Genomic DNA, 21328 nt, shown 5'->3' on the forward strand with positions numbered 1-21328 from the left:
TCAGTAGAAATTACGTTAAAGCATATTGTAATTTACAATAAATGACTGTCAGTACATTCATCAGAAAACTTGATCCATATTTAAAAGACAACAGAATTATGACATGATATATAAAGATTTACGTACGTCCTACTACAAAAGATAATCCTACAATAAGTGATTTGAACACATCTTCCATGTTCTGTTCCTGATCTGATATCTCTTCCACAGAATCTGGAGAGAAAGGCTGCGTCAGCGTGGAGTTCTGTCAAAGGAAAGGCTGGACGTGTTGTTATGAAAGCCGGTGCAACGCCTGATCCTCACATAGAGTCTGCTAACCGCCAGCTTGAGTTATGCCTCCGTCATTTGTTTTCATTTTATACTCTGACACCAATGCAATTTTATATTATGACAGTATTGACTTCAAATAAAAATAAGTAATTTCCAATAAGCAGTTTTGTGCTCTCACTTGGCCATGTTGCCCAAGGTTTTGCAGACAGCACATTACACACACACACACCAAACTTTGGCCCGGTCAGTTTATTTATTTATTTGCATAGCAGAGAATGGACAGTTTTGCTGAGTCAAGAAGCGTCTCTCTCAATGCGGTGCTCTGTAGGTTTCATCACAACATAACCTCGTTCTCTAACACCGACAGAAGAAACCAATAAAGAACATAAACAACACTCAAGGCCTGCAGTTTTTCTTGTTTACAGATCCAAACTTCAGTGTTTACAGATGTACCAGGCCTGAGGGGTCAAGGTTTGCTGGGCATGACTCCATTAGCCCCTGCTGGTAGATATCGCTAGTTCATGACCACACCATCTGCCAGCAAAAACGAAACTTTCTTCACTGACAAGTCATTCAGAATTAGCGGTGTACAGTATACTGACAAAAGTTACTTGGAAGCAACATATTGCTAATATCGACCAAGTGTTGAATTTTATGAGGCGAGAAAGGAATTGATAATTTAAAGATTTACATTTGCTGAATATTTACTCTACCTTTGTTTGTTTCTTCATCCAAATATATTAGGAGAAATTTAGCATTACATCTGTGAATATTTCTCTCCTCATTCAGATGAAACTACTATTTTGTTCCAATAAAGAAATGAACTCTATATCTTCAAATGGCTCAGGATAAAAGGCATTTTCATCAAATTAATCAAGTTTTGGCCGAACTATTCCTATAAAGAGATAAAGTAAGTAGTATTCAGCTGGTCATGTGTGTAGACACCACTTTAATGATATTTGCCACTATCAGTACTATTCATTCAGGTGTTCACTATAGAGAAACTTTTTGAATTGTATATGCACAAATGACTCCAGGCTTCTTCAAGAGACAACACAACTGTTTTTAAAAATGTTTCTTTATTTTCTAAATTCTTCAGTATTTTCTGCCCATTGGCAGGAATGCATAAGAGACAGATTGGCTCAAACTTTGTCACAAAAAAAAAAAAAAAAAAAAAAAAAAACTTTGCAAAATTTTCAGATTTTTTTAACATCATTGAATCATTTTTAGATCATCACTGTGGTTTTAATAACTGTCATTCTGTTTATCAAAAAAGCTTAGCTTTATCTCCGCACCTTTATTCGATGAAGATATACTGTAGTCAGATGCCCTGAAAACAGCAAAGCATTTGGAAGTCCAGAGTTGTTCTCAAGCCCAACATTTCCTCCAAATATAGATACAATCACCATCCGGACTTTTCCATTCCCCCTTTCTCTCCCTGTGTGTGCTTTGGAAATTAGCTCTTAGATATTAGCGGATAAAAAAATCACAAAACAGCAGTCTCCTCAATGATGAACACCAATACATTTATATCAATGGCTTCTGAACACTTTCACTCGTGTTTTTGAAGACTCTCAAAATACCCAAACCATTAACCATTACTACTACCAACACACTCACCATTCTTTTCAATATCAAAATACAAAGGCAAATAATCTGTGACATTCAAGAAACAGTTCTGTAAGCAATGCTTCATTCGGCTAACAGGTTTCAGATAAACAAGTATGTTCTTGGAAGTTACAGGTCTATAGAAAAAACACTGGAGTCTTCAAACTGAGAAATACCCAGGTGGAGAAAACACAGCCACAGTGCAACAAATCCTAAAATCTGAACTCATGCCACAAGGCCACGATACCTGCATCTGGAGAAGAACAGTCCCCCAGCTTTTTCGTGGATGAAGACAAACATGGAATCATAGCCCTTTCAGAGAACCTACCAACCCACAAAAGTTATATACATACAGGTACACCAATATATACACAATAAAGCCAGCCCTGAATGCAACAATAAAGGTCTGTGAGAGATCAACATCCTCGTTTGCAACTTGTGTAAAGCTTCTGAGAGTTGCCCTTTTGATATCAATGGTGTCCTGAAGTTTTAAGAGGCCAGATGTTCAGGAGAGCCTATATAATGGCCTTATAAAAATGTCTTATGTAATATATGCAATATACCCTACTTGCATTAACTTGACACTGACATCTAATGCTAGGACATTCATACATTTTTAAGTGTGGCTTAAATTTCCACTGTATAGGACAAGAAAATCTAACTAAAATCCTGACCTAGGCAATCTCAGTGAAAACCTTCTAGCTTGCTTAAAAAATAAAAACAGGAAAAGCCCATAGAGCATTCATAAAAAGTTATAAAAAGGAAACTGCAGACCAGCTGAGAAGCATTCAACTTATCACCATCTACAGCGCACCATTGCATAAAAACACCAACACCACGAGAACAATCAGGTATCATTCCATCTATCTACAGTATCTAAACATTGCTAAAGCCACAAAGTCCACTACTACATCCATTCTATGCACTTAAAAATCAACTAAAACAACTGGATCAGACATATGAATTTGAGGCAGTTGGGTAAAATACTTAGCATCTGAAAGCTGATGTGTATTGTGTTATACACATTACAGGAGATTGTCATTCTTTCACAATCAAAAATTCAAACCCAAGTTGCTGTAAATGTGTATTTGAACCAGACTTTTCAATTCCATGCATCAATACAGCATTACATCCTTAAACCTGAGCATGTAAACCATGCTTTTTCAAGCCTTTGTGCACAGAGACTGCACATACAATGTGTTTTAATACTCTGCAATGCTTTAACATCTAGAGGTTGCCTCCAAAGCTGGTTTGAGATCTGTATTTCTTTTTTTCTGGTGTAATATTGATGATTTAGGTTCACATTCATCAAGGAGAACTGGAGGGAATCTCTCTCAGCAGCTGTGCTCTTTTGTTTCTCTGATATTGATTCATTTCAGAGAAAAGATTCGCTTCAACTCGATATCGGCACTTCCGAATGCTGTTTCATCTTCTTTTTCATCCATATCTTCATGCATTGTTGAGGGACACATACAAAGGCTTGGGAGAGCATCCTCTTACAGAAAACTACTGTGGCAGTACAATGGTATCATATGGTAAAACCAAATTATATTTCAATGCTTTTGCATTCTCTTGTGTTCTCTCACAAATCTTTTGTGATGGAAATAATATAAGATGGGAAGAAAAGCTATATGTTAGTGCTTTTTAAGAGCAAACACAAAGTTTCTCAGGGGGATGCAGTAGTTTTGGAAGAAAACGCAATTGTTTTGTGAATGAATGCAAACTTTCTCGGGAGAACACAATACTTTTACAGAAGAATACAAATGTCTCACAAGACAATGCAGAGTTTCTCAGGGGAACACAACAGTTTTGCGAGAAAACGCAATTGTTTTGTGAATGAGTGCAACATTTCTCAGGGGAATGCACTACTTTTGCAAGTAATTGCTACATTTCTCAGAGGAACGCAATACATATCATGAGAATGCAAAAGCATTGAATTAAACCTAAATTAGCCATATATGGTACAAATAATACCGTGGTATAATATTGGTACATTCTGGTACAGTTTTTGTAAGTTTCACAAAAAGGAGTGGGAAAAAAACATTTCATCCTTTGACTACCTTTCTCTTTTGGACTCTCTCCAAAAAGAGTGCTCCTGAGACATGTGAGAGAGAGAGGGGGAGGGCGATCACCCTTCAGCGGAATGAAAGAAGGGACAACCTGTGTGCACATAAACACTCACGCATGCACATTTAAGACTCGTTTAATCTATCGCTTCTCTCATATGATAAAAAACAAGAACATCTCAGTCCAATGAACAAAAATGACAAGAAAAACAGTCCCAAAATGAAACCTAAAATCAATTCAGTCTCAGTGAGAAGAGAGTCATTTGGATGCAAGGTTAAAATGGATGGTATGAGTACAGAGGAGGTTCTCCAGTCCAACAGATGAAACTGAGGGAGATGTGAGGCTCATACGGCATCTTTAGACAGGTGGATTTTTATAAAAAAGCTTGGCTATCACCATGCAGACCCCATTTTTAGACAGGTCAGGCTTGTGTGTGAGTGTGTGTTACTCTTGTTTGTGCTGAATGAAGTGCTTTGCTGTTTATGGCTATTATTCTGTAAAGTGGCGATAATTGTGCCGAGTTGAAATTCAAGGTGTCCGTGACAATGGTGACCGGCAGAAGCAGCTTGAATTATTGAGGTCCTTGAGTCAGACCAATGAGCTAGCAGCACCTGCCTGGCATTACCAGGTATATACGTGCTGCAGTTTTGGCTCAGGGACAGATGCTATGCAAGCATGCAAATCAGCTTTACATGCAGCCCTCCACCAATATTCACAGAGAGCGAGAGGTTGACTCATTTAAAAGGGATAGTTTACCCAAAAAATGAACATCATTTACTCAACTTCATGTTGCTCCAAATCTATATGACTTGCCTTTTGCAAAAAAGATAAAAAGATATTTTGAAGAATGAAAGTCAAAGTGGTCCAATGTTGATTTGGACCCAACTGATTTCCATTGTATGGACAAAAAAGATCGAAAGATCCTCGAAACATCTTGGAAAGATCCGAGAAAGAGCTTTGAAAGATTTTCGACAGATCTTAGAAAGATCCTTGAAACATTTACGAAACATCTATGTGTCAAACAAAAGAAAGACAGTCATACAGGTTTGGAACGAATAGGATGAGTAAATAAATACCGAAAGTTCATTGGGGTGAGGAAAGTGAGGAAAGTGAGGAGAAGTTTGGTAATTTAACTTAATTCATCCTTAGTTAGTGATGTATATGCCAAACGCCAATAAATTGAAACCATGTGTCCATTTTATGTTGTACTTTTCAATTTAACTGCTTACATGAACGTGCACTTTGTATCTAAAACTGGTAAATAATTTGTTTTCTTTTCTTTTTTTTTATGTATCACAGTTATTGATGTGTCTATGCAAGAGTGTATTAGTGTTTGTGTGGTAGTGTGTCTGTGTGTGTGTGTGTGTGTCAGTGTAAACTTGTAGGTGTGCTAAATCTTTCCAAAGGTTTTTAACTACACATTCCAAAAATCCAACCATCCAACCCAAACCAATGCCTCCACAACCACATCTACTGAATGTCAAACAAACTAAGACACAAAATGAAAATAAATTCTTGAAAGGATAAAAACCGAGGAGACCCTGCTTTTGTAATCCGACAGGGAGGCTCCAGTGACATGCTGGTGCCTTTGGGCGGGCTATTAAGCAGGCGAGAGAAGGGGCGGACTGCCTTATAAGGGCGGGTTAAAGGTCGTGCCCTCATCACTGGGTGTGGCTGTATCGTCGCTAGGCTCTAGGCTGTCCTTGGGGCTCAGGGTGCTGTCGGATGTGGGCGTGGCCTCATCCGAAGGGGGCGGGGTTTCAGGGGAGCCGTCCTGCTGTCCATTAGGAGTAACCGTGTGCAGTGGTTCGGTGGGAGTGGGAGGGGGAGTGTTGGGTTGGGTGCTGATGGGTAGCGAGGCTGGCACCGGCATGGGCTCAGTAGGTGTGTGGGGAACACTGGGTACCGACGCCAGGGTGCGAGGTGTGGAGTTGTGCAGCAGGGAATCGCCCAGGCCCAGGCTGGAGTCGCTGTGCACCAAGGGTGAGGTTTTCTCCACCAGACGCCACTGCATGATGCTCATGTCCTTGCCGCCTGTTGAAATCAGGTGACTGTCACTGTGCATGAAGCTCACGTTTGTCACGTGACTGCTGTGGGCGCTGTACTTGTGGCTTGGGGCCTGCAATTAAAAAATTTAATTAGTGATATTTCAGTTAAAGAAATGCATTGATTTTTACGAAGCTCGTCGTTCTGAAAAGTGAGGTGAGCTCTAATTGGCCAGCTATCTATTGCGTTGTGATTGGCCGAATAACCTCATGAGTGTGAAGGACATGTAACACCCCTTAACATATTGTGATGTGTCCCAGCATTACGAAACAAAAACAATAAAACCCATTACAAATGAGCCATTTATTGCATCCAGTGGGGACATAATTACTTATTAAGATGACTTAGTGTATTTTTATGCGTTGCATCATGTCGCGTAAACAAAAAACAATGTCTGCAGTTGTGATCCAAGAAAGGACAAACCACAAGTGCTACTCTACACTGCTCAAAACTCACGTTTGAATCATCAGTGGCAGATCCTTTACATATGTAAACATACTTCCAGAGTGTGAGTGTGAACAGCTGGCATTGTAACCTACTCTGCCAAGATCAGGAAACAGTCCATAAAATGCATTGCACACACACAAATATTTGTTTTGAACTGTTTTCAACTGATTTCTAGTTGTGTTTTGGAAGGCCAAACAAAGCATTTTTGCGTTCGCAATGAAACACAGCATCTCCATGACATGGCCGCACTGGAAGCAACAACACTACAGCGAGAATCAAAGTTACGTCTTCTTTCTTTTCGTGAACATTTTGGCGGTGTTATGCAAATCTTCCCACACAGTGACGCACACGTGGGAGCATGCTTGAACGAGAAATTTTTGAAGGGCGTAGATGACTCTTTACTTTTAAATAGAATATCTCTTTGGGTTCGAGACTTTAGTCTTTGAAACTTTAGAAATTTTATCTATTCACAAACAGCTTTTGAGAAAGAGAAAGGGAAACTTGAAATCGCATCTTATGACCCCTTTTAAACAAACTGAAACAAAACCAATTAATCATGAATCAAACTGACTTACTGTTTCACACACTTAGGTCTGCCTTTAGATATTTAACCATCAACAAATACACATCATGTTCTAAAATGTAAAAGTAAAGATCCTCTTTTAAATATGACAGTAAGGTGATGTGACAGACCTTCGGTCTTGAGCAGGGGTACTGGAAAAGGTGCACTTTACAGAAGTCATCAGCCAGAGCGATCACCTTCCTGTTGTGAGAACGCACAAGGGCATTGATATCTGTCCCATCTGAACCTTCCGGCCAAACACCTGTTACACAGCAAACAAACACAGAGACAAATCAATGTACAGCAATGGGGAGTAAACAGCTAGAAGCAACACTACACACGTAATTTCCACATTCATCAGCAGCTTGTCAGTATCTCAGGCTGTAGCTTTTCCAAAAACAAGTAATGTTTCCCAATGTGAAGTGTAGAGTCACATAAAATGCATGTATACTGTATTTTGGTATCATGTAGGGAGTCAGTTTGGTAAATCAGAACATTATTTATATTACAGGTATTTATTTATTTTTTACATAATGAAGATGTTTCATACAAAAAGTAATCACTCTTCTGTCAATATCATTTCTATTAAAATCCAGCTTAAACTGGTAGAAAGAAGTAAGAAACCTAAAATCCTAACTGTAACAACGGAAGGTATTTTAGACCTCATCACTATAATAAAATCTATGATCATGAATGGATTAGCAGCCTACAAAAAGATTACCAGCAGGAGGCAGAAGAACACCAGGTACAAGAATCTCTCTCTCTCTCTCTCTCTCTCTCTCTCACACACACACACACACACCCTCTTCAGCTTTACAGACCTGCACTCACTATGCTGACAGATAAAGTGATAAAGTGAGTCTGTGTGGGCTGAACTACTTTTGGTTTTTGCAATCACCCTGTTCAGACATGAAGTCACTCAGAATGTGAGCGAAATTAGAAAGACAGACTATAATTGTGCATACAAAGACTGAAAATAAGTGAGATGAAAAATGCTGCAAAGGGAGAACAGATGACTGACAATCAGACTATAAATAAAGGTGATGCGCAAAATGTGTCCCCAGAGATTAGCTAAATATGATAAAGCATTATTTTGCAAAAACCAGATACTAAATATAGATAGTAGATATAGAAGTAAGGTATGTCCCCTCATTTAGACGGCCAAGCAAATGTGTGTTGGTGTGTGTGTGTGAGGAAGAGAATGACTAAACTAAACCACTGACAGGAAATGAGTGTGAATAGACCAAAGAGTTCAAATACCAGTCACACATTTATAAAAAAACAAAAAAAAATACCATCGAGGCACGCACACATACTCATAATATATAAAGAAAGCCAATTTTCAGTCAAAAGTTTGCAACAGATCCTTAGAAGGTGGAAAGATTTCAGCGGTGGGTAACAAACCCCTACTGGCAACAATACCCACAATGCATCACTCTGCAGATACTGACCAAAGACTTGGAATCCTAGCACGCAGGTATATGTGGCCCAGTCGATGTCCTTGCACTCAGAACGGTTAGGAATCAACTTACAACCGTTTGGAATGTCCCCTGTGGAAGAGGGAAAACAACTTGTCAGGGAAATCTGGAATATGGTGCAGAATGGAAGTTTCAACAGATTTCGGTCCAAAAAATGTGCGAACGCAAACCACAAGCTGAATCAATAATGATGTTTTCAACCAACCCAATGAGACAAAAATCAAATATGATTGGAGATGAATGTTTTTCAGAGGAACCGAGCCAGAGAGAGCTCCTTGCGGTGGTCCACTTACAGTAAAGGATTTCGTAGTCCCCTGAGTTGGACATGATGAACTTGTTGTCGGGGGACCAGTCAAGATGTGTAATGTAGCTGGAATGTCCCTAAGGACGGAGATTAAAAGATTAGACAATGAAAAAAGAGAAAGAAAACAGTTCTGTAACAGCATTTTCAATAATCAGAATTGAACTGCAATGGATCAGCTGAACACAAATGTAGAAATTGTGTGGAATATCATGACTTTGACAGTGATTCATATGGTTTAGTTCCAAAAAGCACTAAAAACGTACATGTAACAGCACATGTAAAGTATTTCATAATAATTATCTAATGTGTATTATTTGATCATGTATTTCAAGCTACTATATCTTAATTGTAATAAATTGTAATTTCACAAAGTCCTGCTAACTGCAATCAATATGCATTAAAGAAATGTTCTGATACTTTATGATACATTTATGTTGTCCTTTCTGAAACTTGAATATCCATGTTCATTGTATGGAAAACAGTTGATTGGACTTTCTGCAAAATATCTAATTTTTTTCTTCATGATGGTAAATCTTACAGGTTTAAAAAAACATATAATGACAATTGAATTTATCTGCACACAGAGTCCACAGTAGACTTGCACTCGTCTCTCTATTTCCCGCTTTTAACACAGATTGACGTGCTTTTTGTTTCCACTATCCTAGATCCTGAAAATCTTTTCTATGGCTGTCGAAAGAGGTCAGTAGAAGCCAAACTGACCTCAACAGTATCCGGACACTTTTGCACATTTAAGTCACATTTAAAAGTGTATGAATCTCTTATGAATTGCTTAGATAAACTATTAAACCATGTCATCTGCACTCAATCGCTGTTGGAGCTTTCTCAGAACTAACTATTTTCAAGTACTTTTAATAAGCTGATGTTTTGCTGATTTGTAGTTTTTGTGATATATTCTTGAAAATGTATTCACTATTATTGCTGTGACCGAGCACAGATGTTAATGACATTAAACTTCTCAACTGATGAAAAACTGCACAGAAAAATACAAAACAAAAAAAGCAAGAAAACGTGAAGAATCAGACGAACAGTGGTGTGATTCAGAGTGTGTTGATGGAGTACAGTCGAGCGAAACGAGACCCAGGTCAGACATGGGCAAACGGTCACGCACAGTAAAGTTTTATTCTCCACTCTGCCCTGATCCCTTGAATCCAGCAGAAAAGGGAATAGTGAAAATAAACAATGCTACAGCCATAATACAATTATATGAATTGTAAAATAAATCTTTATTCATGGCTTCATGACAAATACATTTAAAATGCATGTTGCAAACTCTTGCAACCTTTAAAAAACCTTCTTTTTTTTTTTTATTCTAGAACACAGTCACTTAAATGCCAGATACTCACAGTGCATTTCCCGTATCTGCTGTACTTGCGTCCCTTATCCGACACCGTGTAGAGGTAAATGAAGTTATCATGTGATCCCACTGCCAGCAGGGTGCCATCTGAGGACAGACAGAGAGACGTTTGTCTGTCTGCTCAACACAGAAATGCAAGAAGAAAGAAAACAAACAGCACTCCTGCTCACCGACAGAGTAGCGCAGTAATGACAGCTGCTCATTGCCGTCTGTGTGAATGGCCACCAGGTCTCGGGTCTCTGCGTCCAGAGCATACCACCTGAGACGCAAACAAAACAATGTCTGAACCAGCCATCCAACCATTTTTATGCTAAATGTGTTATTTAAATGTGATAGTTATTCATGTAAACTTGATATAGAGATGATGCACTTACTTCCCTGAGTGAGTACCAATAGCAACAACCGAACCGCTAGGATGGAAATCTGCGCAGTGCCCGTGCTCCTAAAAACACACAAACACCATCAATATTGTCACGCTCATAGTACGGGACCCTTTGAGATGTGTTCAAAGAGCAGATGTTATTAAAATCTTAATGCCGAAATTAAAGGTGCTTTTAAACATTTACATACACTAAAAGTTGCAATGCATTAAAATAATTCGATTTATATATAATTAGAATGAATAATTTTTAGAATTGTAAGTGTTTTTTTAAGACTCGAATGCAACTCAAATTCACACTTTTTATGAGCAATGCATCTGCATGACATTTCCAGTTTTTCATGACGAGAATTTCCATGTTTAAAAAAAAACACATACAGTATCCTGGTCTTCAAAGACAGAAAAAAAGCAAGCAAGAAAGAAATTATAACTTTAATACATTTTCCACTATATTCTACTGTATTACTACATTTTATGTCCTTCTTTGAAATGTCGAGGCCCTTCAGTGGGTCCCAGCCACCTGGTTGAGAACCACTGCTCTAAATGTGTGGATGAGGTGACAAAAAAGAAAACAAAACCTGATATACAAACTAAATACTGTTTTACTGCATCAATTAAAATGTAAACCTCCTACAGTTAAGATGACAAGGGGTATTTAGTGGTTATTCGGGGTAACTTTCAGTCTTTGATGCAGCTGACCATAATCTTAGCTCAGAGACAAGACTGTCCAAAAACAATACCAGCTCTTACATTAAGTGCTCCCATGGAAAGAAAGAAAACAAAAATCTGTATTTAGCAAACTGTGCAAGCCGACTTTTTACTGATGTCTTAATAAAAGGGTTTTTCGGGAACCCCTAATGTCAGAGCATGTGTCATAATGCTTGCAGACAAACTGCCATAGCACATCTGCATATTCTGCTTTGTTTTCTGAGATGCATATTACATTTTCAGTATGTATGACATCTGGATAAAGAGAAAGTTTCCACAAACAAGTGTAATTTCTTTGGTGTTTTCAGAAGAACAAAACACTGGGCCTTAATTTAACCGGTCTAAACTTTGTTTACAGAATATGACAGAAAACACAGATATTGTATACTTTGCCAGTAACCAGTGCAATAAACTCTAAAGTATAGAAGATAACTGCAGCACTGGATGGTTTTGACTGTTAAAAAAACAGTTATGCCTTTTAAGGTCATCTCTAACATAACCCTTGAGGCTGATGAACTATATTACCTTGAGAAAAGGCAGCATATTGTGTCTATTATTAATATTATTATTATTAACATATGTTATATTTGACAGGAGACCAACCGTCAGAGCATGTGTACTGTATGTAAATGTGTGTTTGTAGGAGTGTCTTACGTCCAGCAGTCTGGTCCACTCCAGTGTGTGGTCCACTGAGCTCCACAGACACACCTGTCTGTCCTGAGCACAGGTGAGGAACAGGTCTTTGAACGGGTGGGCGGCCAGACCCCACAGCTCATCCGTGTGTCCCTAGAAATAGCAACCCCCATCAGACTCACTCCACAACTACGACTGCAGGTACAAGCTGGTATTTTTTAAGATATAAGGCTGTACATTAAATGCACACAGTGTGACTTAAAGATCTGGTTTACCTGCACTTCCACCTGGAATCCGTCATTGAAGGTGCCTCTCAGAATGAAGTTGCGTGAGGTGCCCACCAGAAACTGCTCCCCCTTGCCCTCGGCTACTGCACGAATAGTGCCATACTGATCTGGGACCTGAAGAAAAGCAAACAGACATTATAGATACTCTAATTTATCTTATGTTCTTATAAGAGCTTGTTATGTTTCTCTTATTATATCCTTTGATTTACTGGTAACACTGTATGTTAAGGTGATATAGTTACACATACTAGTCTAACAGTAAATTATGCATAATTACAACTAATTCTAAACCAAACCCTAAAGTGAGTTTATGTAGTTATTTAATATTACACTCTCGTTCTTATTTGTGTAATTGGCTAAAAGATGAAAGGTCTCATTATGGTGTCTGCATCAATTTTAATTTCGGGGGGCTGGGGAGGGGCAGAGAGCCGTAGGAACGGGGCGACGCCGGTGGAGTGATTGGAAATGAGGGACACCTGCACCCCTCACCGGTCTCGAGTCCCACGGAGGAGATCGGAAAGATAAAGAGGAGGGGTTATGAAAGGAAGGACGAGAGAGGACCAGGCCTGGGCTTTATTTTGTGTTTTGGTTTTGTTTGTGTGCGGCAGTCGTCCGTGAGGGGCTGTCGCGCTTTTTTGTTTATTTTATCATTAAAGTTTTGATATAAATGTCCGCCGGTTCCCGTCTCCTTCTTCCCATACTAAGAACTGTGTTACAGCAATTGTATACACACAGAATACATAAAAAAATGTACGCAAAGCGACTACTTCCATATTTCAAATAACTTGTGAAAATAAAATGTTGAAATATGGGCGAAATTATGTTTCATCGTCATTCGGTGCAGCAGATACTTTAATGCAAAATTGAAACAACATACTTATTCTGACCTGTACATCTAAATACAGTATATATGGAAGATTATTATATTTTAAATAGGCAAAACCTAAGTTGAGTCTTTTAATGCCATTTAATGATTCTTGTTCTATATATGACTGACAAAATTATTTGGAATATTAACTATTGTTACAAAGAATGACATTTAAGTGATTTTTGATAGTCATCATTATTTTTTCAGAATTTATAATATATATATATATATACACAATATACAGGACACATTCGAATGTATGGAAAACAATAAATAAAGAAAAAGTAAAGCTACCATATTTTCCGGACTATAAGTCGCATTTTAGTATAAGTCGCATCAGTCCAAAAATATGTCATGATGAGGAAAAAAAACATATACAGTATTGTTCAAAATAATAGCAGTACAATGTGACTAACCAGAATAATCAAGGTTTTTAGTATATTTTTTATTGCTACGTGGCAAACAAGTTACCAGTAGGTTCAGTAGATTGTCAGAAAACAAACAAGACCCAGCATTCATGATATGCACGCTCTTAAGGCTGTGCAATTGGGCAATTAGTTGAAAGGGGTGTGTTCAAAAAAATAGCAGTGTCTACCTTTGACTGTACAAACTCAAAACTATTTTGTACAAACATTTTTTTTTTCTGGGATTTAGCAATCCTGTGAATCACTAAACTAATATTTAGTTGTATGACCACAGTTTTTTAAAACTGCTTGACATCTGGGTGGCATGGAGTCAACCAACTTGTGGCACCTCTCAGCTGTTATTCCACTCCATGATTCTTTAACAACATTCCACAATTCATTCACATTTCTTGGTTTTGCTTCAGAAACAGCATTTTTGATATCACCCCATAAGTTCTCAATTGGATTAAGGTCTGGAGATTGGGCTGGCCACTCCATAACATTAATTTTGTTGGTTTGGAACCAAGACTTTGCCCGTTTACTAGTGTGTTTTGGGTCATTGTCTTGTTGAAACAACCATTTCAAGGGCATGTCCTCTTCAGCATAGGGCAACATGACCTCTTCAAGTATTTTAACATATGCAAACTGATCCATGATCCCTGGTATGCGATAAATAGGCCCAACACCATAGTAGGAGAAACATGCCCATATCATGATGCTTGCACCTCCATGCTTCACTGTCTTCACTGTGTACTGTGGCTTGAATTCAGAGTTTGGGGGTCGTCTCACAAACTGCCTGTGGCCCTTGGACCCAAAAAGAACAATTTTACTCTCATCAGTCCACAAAATGTTCCTCCATTTCTCTTTAGGCCAGTTGATGTGTTCTTTGGCAAATTGTAACCTCTTCTGCACATGCCTTTTTTTAACAGAGGGACTTTGCGGGAGATTCTTGAAAATAGATTAGCTTCACACAGACGTCTTCTAACTGTCACAGTACTTACAGGTAACTCCAGACTGTCTTTGATCATTCTGGAGGTGATCATTGGCTGAGCCTTTGCCATTCTGGTTATTCTTCTATCCATTTTGATGGTTGTCTTCCGTTTTCTTCCACGTCTCTCTGGTTTTGCTCTCCATTTTAAGGCGTTATGAGATCATTTTAGCTGAACAGCCTATCATTTTTTGCACCTCTTTATAGGTTTTCCCCTCTCTAATCAACTTTTTAATCAAAGTACGCTGTTCTTCTGAACAATGTCTTGAACGACCCATTTTCCTCAGCTTTCAAATGCATGTTCAACAAGTGTTGGCTTCATCCTTAAATAGGGGCCACCTGATTCACACCTGTTTCTTCACAAAATTGATGACCTCAGTGATTGAATGCCACACTGCTATTTTTTTGAACACACCCCTTTCAACTAATTCAACTAATTGCCCAATTGCACAGCCTTAAGAGCGTGCATATCATGAATGCTGGGTCTCATTTGTTTTCTGAGAATCTACTGAACCTACTGGTAACTTGTTTGCCACGTAGCAATAAAAAAATATACGAAAAACCTTGATTATTCTGGTTAGTCACATTGTACTGCTATTATTTTGAACAAAACTGTATAAGTCGCACTGGACTATAAGTCGCATTTATTTAGAGAACCAAGAACCAAGAGAAAACATTACCGTCTCCAGCCGCGAGAGGGCGCTATGCTGTTCAGTGTAGACTACAGGAGCAATGAGCAGCATAGAGCGCCCTCTCGTGGCTGTAGATGGTAATGTTTTCTCTTGGTTCATTTCTCTTGGTTCATGTCAAATTAATTTTGATAAATAAGTCGCACCTGACTATAAGTCGCAGGACCAGCCAAACTATGAAAAAAAAGTGTGACTTATAGTCTGGAAAATACAGTATATTAAACTTTTATTGTTTTGATGCTTGACAACCCCTTTTCATCTTTGACCCAAATTCACTGTAACACTGTCTCCAAAGTGTAACTTATCTATATTTATCAGAATCATACATACTACTGTTCAAAATTTTTTTTTTAATGATCAGTCTGTATAAGGCTTCCTTCAAAAACATTAACAAAAAGGTTTCATTATTCCAAACTGTTGACTGGTATGGTATGTCAGATATGTATCTCTTTAAAGACATGCATGTGTGCGTGTGAGCTTCAGCTCAGCTTGGTCTCGTACCTCGATGTCTCTCTCTGGATTGAGGTCGTGGTCCCACAGGATGATCTTGTGGTCTTTGCCGCCCCCTGTGAGCAGAGTGCCGTTCCTCATCTGACACAGAGTGAAGACGCTGCCGTCGTGAGCCTTGATCTGACGCGTGATCTGAAACGCTCCTGTGGGGACGGGGCGGGTTAGTAAGACAGATGGAGACCCACTCGTGCACAATTTCTGGGAATAGAACACCACAAATATCTCTGCTGGCTAATGCGGTTTTAAGTGCCAGACTGTTTTGCTATTGGGGATGTGATAGGGCTTTTAGAAAGAGGAGCTCATAGATATGCTTGCCAGTGAGGCCGGGAGAACGTGTGTGTGTGTGTGTGTGTGTGTGTGAGATGTTGCATTCTGGAAATTCCAGTAGATTATCACTCCTCCCTGTAATAATACTGATGGCTCAGCTTTCTACATAAAGAGCCAAACCAAGAGAAATGTAGACCCCTGGAGTGCTGAACCGGCCCTGTCAATACACACAACTCCACACACACGCTCACTTATCTGAAACCGAGTGTGATTCTGAACAGACTGACATTACACACTGTATCACACCTACACTACCACATTTGTACAGTTACATGTTATCTGCAAGCATACAGACAGAGAGACAGGAAATCAGCTAGACGAGGACAGATCAGCGCATGACATATGAAAAATGACTTAAGAGGCAAAAGAAGAAATGAATTTCAGCAGCCGATGCAACACATGTGCTGTAAGGCTTCATAACAGGAGGATGTAACACGGCTCAAGCAGAAACTCATTTTCATAAAGTGTGTGCTTGTCTGTCTGCTGTTTTTGCAGGATGACAAACTCATTTAGCATAATACTAATCCACAAAACCTACAAGAACAGTCTATGCAAGTTGAATTTTTAAGTGCCATTTCTCTGAACAAGTCAAAATGTAAATCATAACACAACACGTTTTCTTTTGTAGATTGCGGTGGAGCAACAGTTGGAGGAGAATGAGGTAAAGTAAGCTGACAACAACAATTTTGATCAGAAAATACAGCAAAAACTACTATTCTTAAATATTATTACGTTTTAAAATAACCGTTTTCTAATTGAATATTTTTTTTAAATGTAATGTATTTCAGTGATGCAAAGCTGAATTACTGAATGAAGAAATCATTCTCATATGCAGATTTGCTGCTCAAGAAAAAAAAAATCTGATTATTATCAAGGTGCAAAAAATATTTTTGTGGAAACTGTTTCTTTCAGGATTCTTTGACAAATAAGACATATTTTGTAACATTTTAAATTTCTTGCGGTCACTTTTGATTGATTTAATGCATCCTTGCAGAATATTAATGTTAATTTCATTGAATATAAACAAAAAAAAAAAATCTTACTGACCCCAAACTTTTGACCGATATCTAATAATATTGAAGACTGTGACCATGTGAACCAAGCTTCTGATCAGGAGTCATAGATATATAAATATAGACGGTCTTGTGCTCATGTATTAATTTGTTTATGTAGAAGTTTGAGATGAGCTACAGGCAGACTTCTGTAGAACCAGGAAAGAGTTTGAGTTTTGAAAGTTGCTATAAAGCAGTAGTAGTAGTTTCTGTCCTTTAGGGGGCGCTATGTCACCGAGCTGTAAGATTGAGGGGTAAATAAAGAAGTGATAAATGAGCAGGAGCTGGCAGTGTTTCAGCCTGTGCTGCAGCCATTCCAGTTCCACAACATGCCAGTGAAAACCATTACAACTCCAGGATCAGCACAGAGAAAACAATCTGTCAACCTGTGCACACAGACACTAGCATGCGTGCAGCTTCAGTCACATATCACCAGCTGTCGACTTCCAATGAAAGCCTTCTTCCATTGAAGCTACTCTCTGTCACGGGTTTCTAGAAGTTTCTCCTTTCCTGAAATGACTGTTGGCCTCATTAGCATAACTCTCAACTGATGGACATTATAGAACTTGTAGAAACAAAATACAACATTAAGGTATACCTCCATGCGCCAGGGTACTAACATTTCTGATGGGGGACACATGGGACAAATGTGTGGGTCAAATGTGTGGTTCAGTGAGGTTTTACTTGATGCATTTACCAAAGTGTAATAAATTCCTTTTTTTAACTGAATGTATTTTACTACTGAAGTGAAAAACTATGGAATGGCAATCATAAACTGAGCTTTTCATGTCATTTTCACATGAGAAATGAACAAAGATTTCCTACAGCAGTGTTGTCAGAGAGGTAAATCCTACAGCCTTTCCTGACCTGTTACTGTTAATATGGCATGTGTCTTTTGGTAGAACAGAATGTGGTTATGCATTGACCCTACATGCACCTGGCCTCATTCTACTTCCTTTATTTTCTTTTATGGTGAGCAGGAACTTCTCTTGTCTGTTTGGTTTGAGAGCGTGCAGCAGAGCCGGATCAGACTGCGTTTGGAGGAGGATACCATCACTTGCCACCACAGTATTTTTATGTAAGGAAATACAAGTGATGGAAAATGTTAATATGAAGGCCGGAGGAGTTAATAATGTGGATGTGTGTGTGAGAGACGAGTGTCTACCTTTGGGCCCTTTCCCTGGTGCTGGTTCAGCGGTGCTGCGGGTCCATATCAGCATGATTCCTCCAGAGTCTCCGGTCAGGATGTCTCCATTATTAAGGAAGGCCAAACACTGCACAAATTTGGGCTTCTCGTATTTCTGTGACAGACAGAAAAACAAAAGTAACTCTATGTACTAAGTACTAGTCTTTGCTTTGTATATCAAGCTGACTGTAGCATTAGTCTTTAATTTATTTTTTTTTTTCGTCTGGGAAATGTTGCTTGACTAAAATTTAGCTTGATATATTTTTTCCTTTTCACTCTATTTCATACAAAGCTCAATATTTATTGCATTTTCTCTGACTGAAATAGTGATTTTTTTTTCTCCCAGTCAGTAAAAATCTATTTATAATATTCATGTTATGTTTTTCACATTGTTAATCATTAAATGATCACAAATTTATGAAACATTATATAAGAAAACCGTCATTAAGACAATTTTAACTTCAAACTGTTGCCTAAAATACAAATCTTCTAGCTTTAATATTGCTTTCATAATATGATAGGACAACAAGGGATGGATTTTTCACTTGACGAAGCGTTATTATGGATTATGCATTCATATTTTAGACAGAATTGACATGTAAGGTTAAAATGCTTTAATCATGGGTTTATTTCTTAAAAACAGGCTTTTTTTCACGAGCTGTTAACTGATAGACCAGAATCAGATTTCTTATGGATTATTGTGATGTTTTTATCAGCTGTTTGGACTCTCATTCTGACGGCACCCATTCACTGCAGAGGATCCATTGGTGAACAAGTGATGTAGATACGCTATCTACATAGCATGCATTTCTTCAACATCTTGGATGAACTACCCCTTTCAAATCCCCATGAGGAATATACGTTTGTGTGTCCTTACGCCAAAGATGCCTTGTTTGCGGGCGAGTGAGGGACCGCTCCAGGTCCAGAAGAAGATATGGGATTTCCCACAAGTGACAATGGTGTTGGCGTCAGTCGGGTGAAACTCCACCGCTAAGACCACTTCATTGGTTGTCTAATAAAACAGCACACTCGCAAAATCATTATATGTGGAACAAAGAGATGAGAGGAGGCAACAGAGGAATGTGCAGCAAACAGGTACAGACATCGCAAAACATAAAAAGACAAGAAGGAAGACAGCAATCTGAAACTAGATGAAATGGACTGAGAAGAATGGAGTAGAAGGAAATGAGATAAGGGCTAAGAAATCTAAAGGAAAGGAACGGAGGAAGGGAGTGGTGACAAGAGAACCAAATGAATAAAAAAAGTGTCTCTAACCTTAAGCTCAGCGATTTTTGATTTCTTCTGCCAGTCCCACACAGTGAGCATGTGCTCATTAGAGTCATCAATCACACTGAGATGAATGCCCGAGTCCTACACACACACACACACACACACACACACACACAGATTGAGCATTACAATTCCATAATCTAATATTTTAGATTAAATTACTGTGTATAAACAAACACTCAATCACAACACTTTCGGTTTCTTCAGTCACCTCAGAAAAGAGCTGTTTCTATTAGGACTTTATTCAAATCTAGTCATTGAGAACGACCAAAAAGTGCAGCGTTTGATGTTGAAACAAGCAGGTTCATAAAAATGTGCACCATTTGTAAAGTGAGGAGCTCTTGTTTTATCCAAAAGATCACCAGAAAAACTGTCACAAAGGCAAAAAAAATTAAGAAAAATTCTAACTTCCTCTGAGCCAAGTTACAAATATTACAAAACATTATCAAGAGCCAAGTTGCAAATATGAATAAATATTACAAATATTACAAACGTGATCAATACTCATTTGATTTTCACACAATTGATATTATTTTATGGCAAAATCTGATTTTAGGTTAGAATTTACTGACAGAAGAATAATGAAATGAAATCCAATGAGATGGCTGCTGTTCGACTCACGGCTTTAGAGAAAGCGAGGGATCCGACTCCTCTCTCAAAGGTGCCGAGGCCGATGATCTGCAGCGTGGACAGACTGACCGAGTCCCAAACTCTGACGTGAGGCTGAAGCGGCTGCAGGTCAAACACAGATCACAATACAGAGAGGGATTCAGGAGAGCTCATTCTGATGACATGGACAAGAACAACTGAGTAACACAGAAAAATAAAAGTGTTTTTACAGTGCATGAAGGATGATGCTCTTTAGGGATCCTTTTGAATACTTGCCAGCTAAACGTGTTTGTTTTTGCACTTTCAAGGCATACGGTTTGTCTTGAATGTTCATTGCTAAAGCCAGTTCATTATAAACCTGTTCTCCTGTTTTGCATAACTAAAGCCAATTTTTTTTTTTTTTTTAATTAAGTGCAGTAGTTGAACAGTGCCATGGAAATAAAAACATGTGCAATGAGTACATTTTATGAAACAATTAAATAAAATACTGACAGGACATACAGTAATAGAAATACTTCACAATGTGTATGCATGTATTGTAACAATATAAAAGTCTTTCCTTTCACCTTTGCTCAATTCAATGCATCCCTACTAAATAAAAGTATTAATTTCTTTAAAAAAAATCTATCCCAAACTTTGAAACGGTAGTGTACATTAGGTTTGTGCTTTATCAGAGTAGCTGCACTGATGAAACTCACCCTGCCATCTTTATCCACGCCTGCCAACTGTCCTGTGGCGATACGGATCTTATCTGGATGAACAGCAAGACTACACGAGAAACAGACGGAGAAAGCTGAACATTCACTGAACAACACTGCTGAAGATCACATCCGCTCATTTCTTTAGTTCAGGGCTCACAGAAGACATTTTCTGTCATCTCCATCCTGCATTACAGAGCCTCAGGAAGACAATACTAATCGGGAATTCACAATGACAGCCGTTTGTTCACAAAGAAAATCTTTCAATTAAATTTTCAATGAGAGTTGGTTATTTAATCACTGTCTGTGAATGATAAGACTAATAAATAACTGCATGTCCCATCAATCTCACCATTTGACACAGTCAGTGTGTCCTAAATAGTGCCTCTGTGTCCTCTCCTCATAGTTGAAGAGCACAACCACCGAGGCGATGAAATACACAATCTCCCCGGTAGGAAGCAAGTACACATTTGCACGGCAGTCACGTCCCCTGTAGCCATATCTATCAAGGAGTCAAGGGAAAACAACAATATACCAAAAACA

General features: G+C 38.5%; 1 protein-coding gene across 6 annotated transcripts in view; it reads right to left on the bottom strand.

Moving 5' to 3' along the window:
• Positions 1 to 1330: 1330 nt before the first annotated feature.
• LOC113113043 (echinoderm microtubule-associated protein-like 4) overlaps positions 1331 to 21328 on the bottom strand; it is a 74613-nt gene continuing 54615 nt past the window's right edge. For all 6 annotated transcript variants that reach the window (XM_026279159.1, XM_026279157.1, XM_026279158.1 and 3 more), the window contains 16 exons: positions 21138 to 21287; positions 20786 to 20855; positions 20100 to 20210; positions 19464 to 19559; positions 19066 to 19200; positions 18168 to 18303; positions 15615 to 15766; positions 12153 to 12278; positions 11899 to 12030; positions 10532 to 10599; positions 10328 to 10416; positions 10147 to 10244; positions 8772 to 8859; positions 8452 to 8550; positions 7132 to 7262; positions 1331 to 6064 (listed from right to left, as the gene is read on the bottom strand). In XM_026279159.1, coding sequence (XP_026134944.1) covers positions 5576 to 6064; positions 7132 to 7262; positions 8452 to 8550; positions 8772 to 8859; positions 10147 to 10244; positions 10328 to 10416; positions 10532 to 10599; positions 11899 to 12030; positions 12153 to 12278; positions 15615 to 15766; positions 18168 to 18303; positions 19066 to 19200; positions 19464 to 19559; positions 20100 to 20210; positions 20786 to 20855; positions 21138 to 21287 — 2170 coding nt within the window. In that variant the 3' untranslated portion in view covers positions 1331 to 5575. The remainder of the gene's footprint in view (positions 6065 to 7131; positions 7263 to 8451; positions 8551 to 8771; positions 8860 to 10146; positions 10245 to 10327; positions 10417 to 10531; positions 10600 to 11898; positions 12031 to 12152; positions 12279 to 15614; positions 15767 to 18167; positions 18304 to 19065; positions 19201 to 19463; positions 19560 to 20099; positions 20211 to 20785; positions 20856 to 21137; positions 21288 to 21328) is intronic.

This window comes from Carassius auratus, chromosome 13, assembly GCF_003368295.1.
Source record: "Carassius auratus strain Wakin chromosome 13, ASM336829v1, whole genome shotgun sequence".
In the NCBI taxonomy this organism is placed as follows: Eukaryota; Metazoa; Chordata; class Actinopteri; order Cypriniformes; family Cyprinidae; genus Carassius; species Carassius auratus.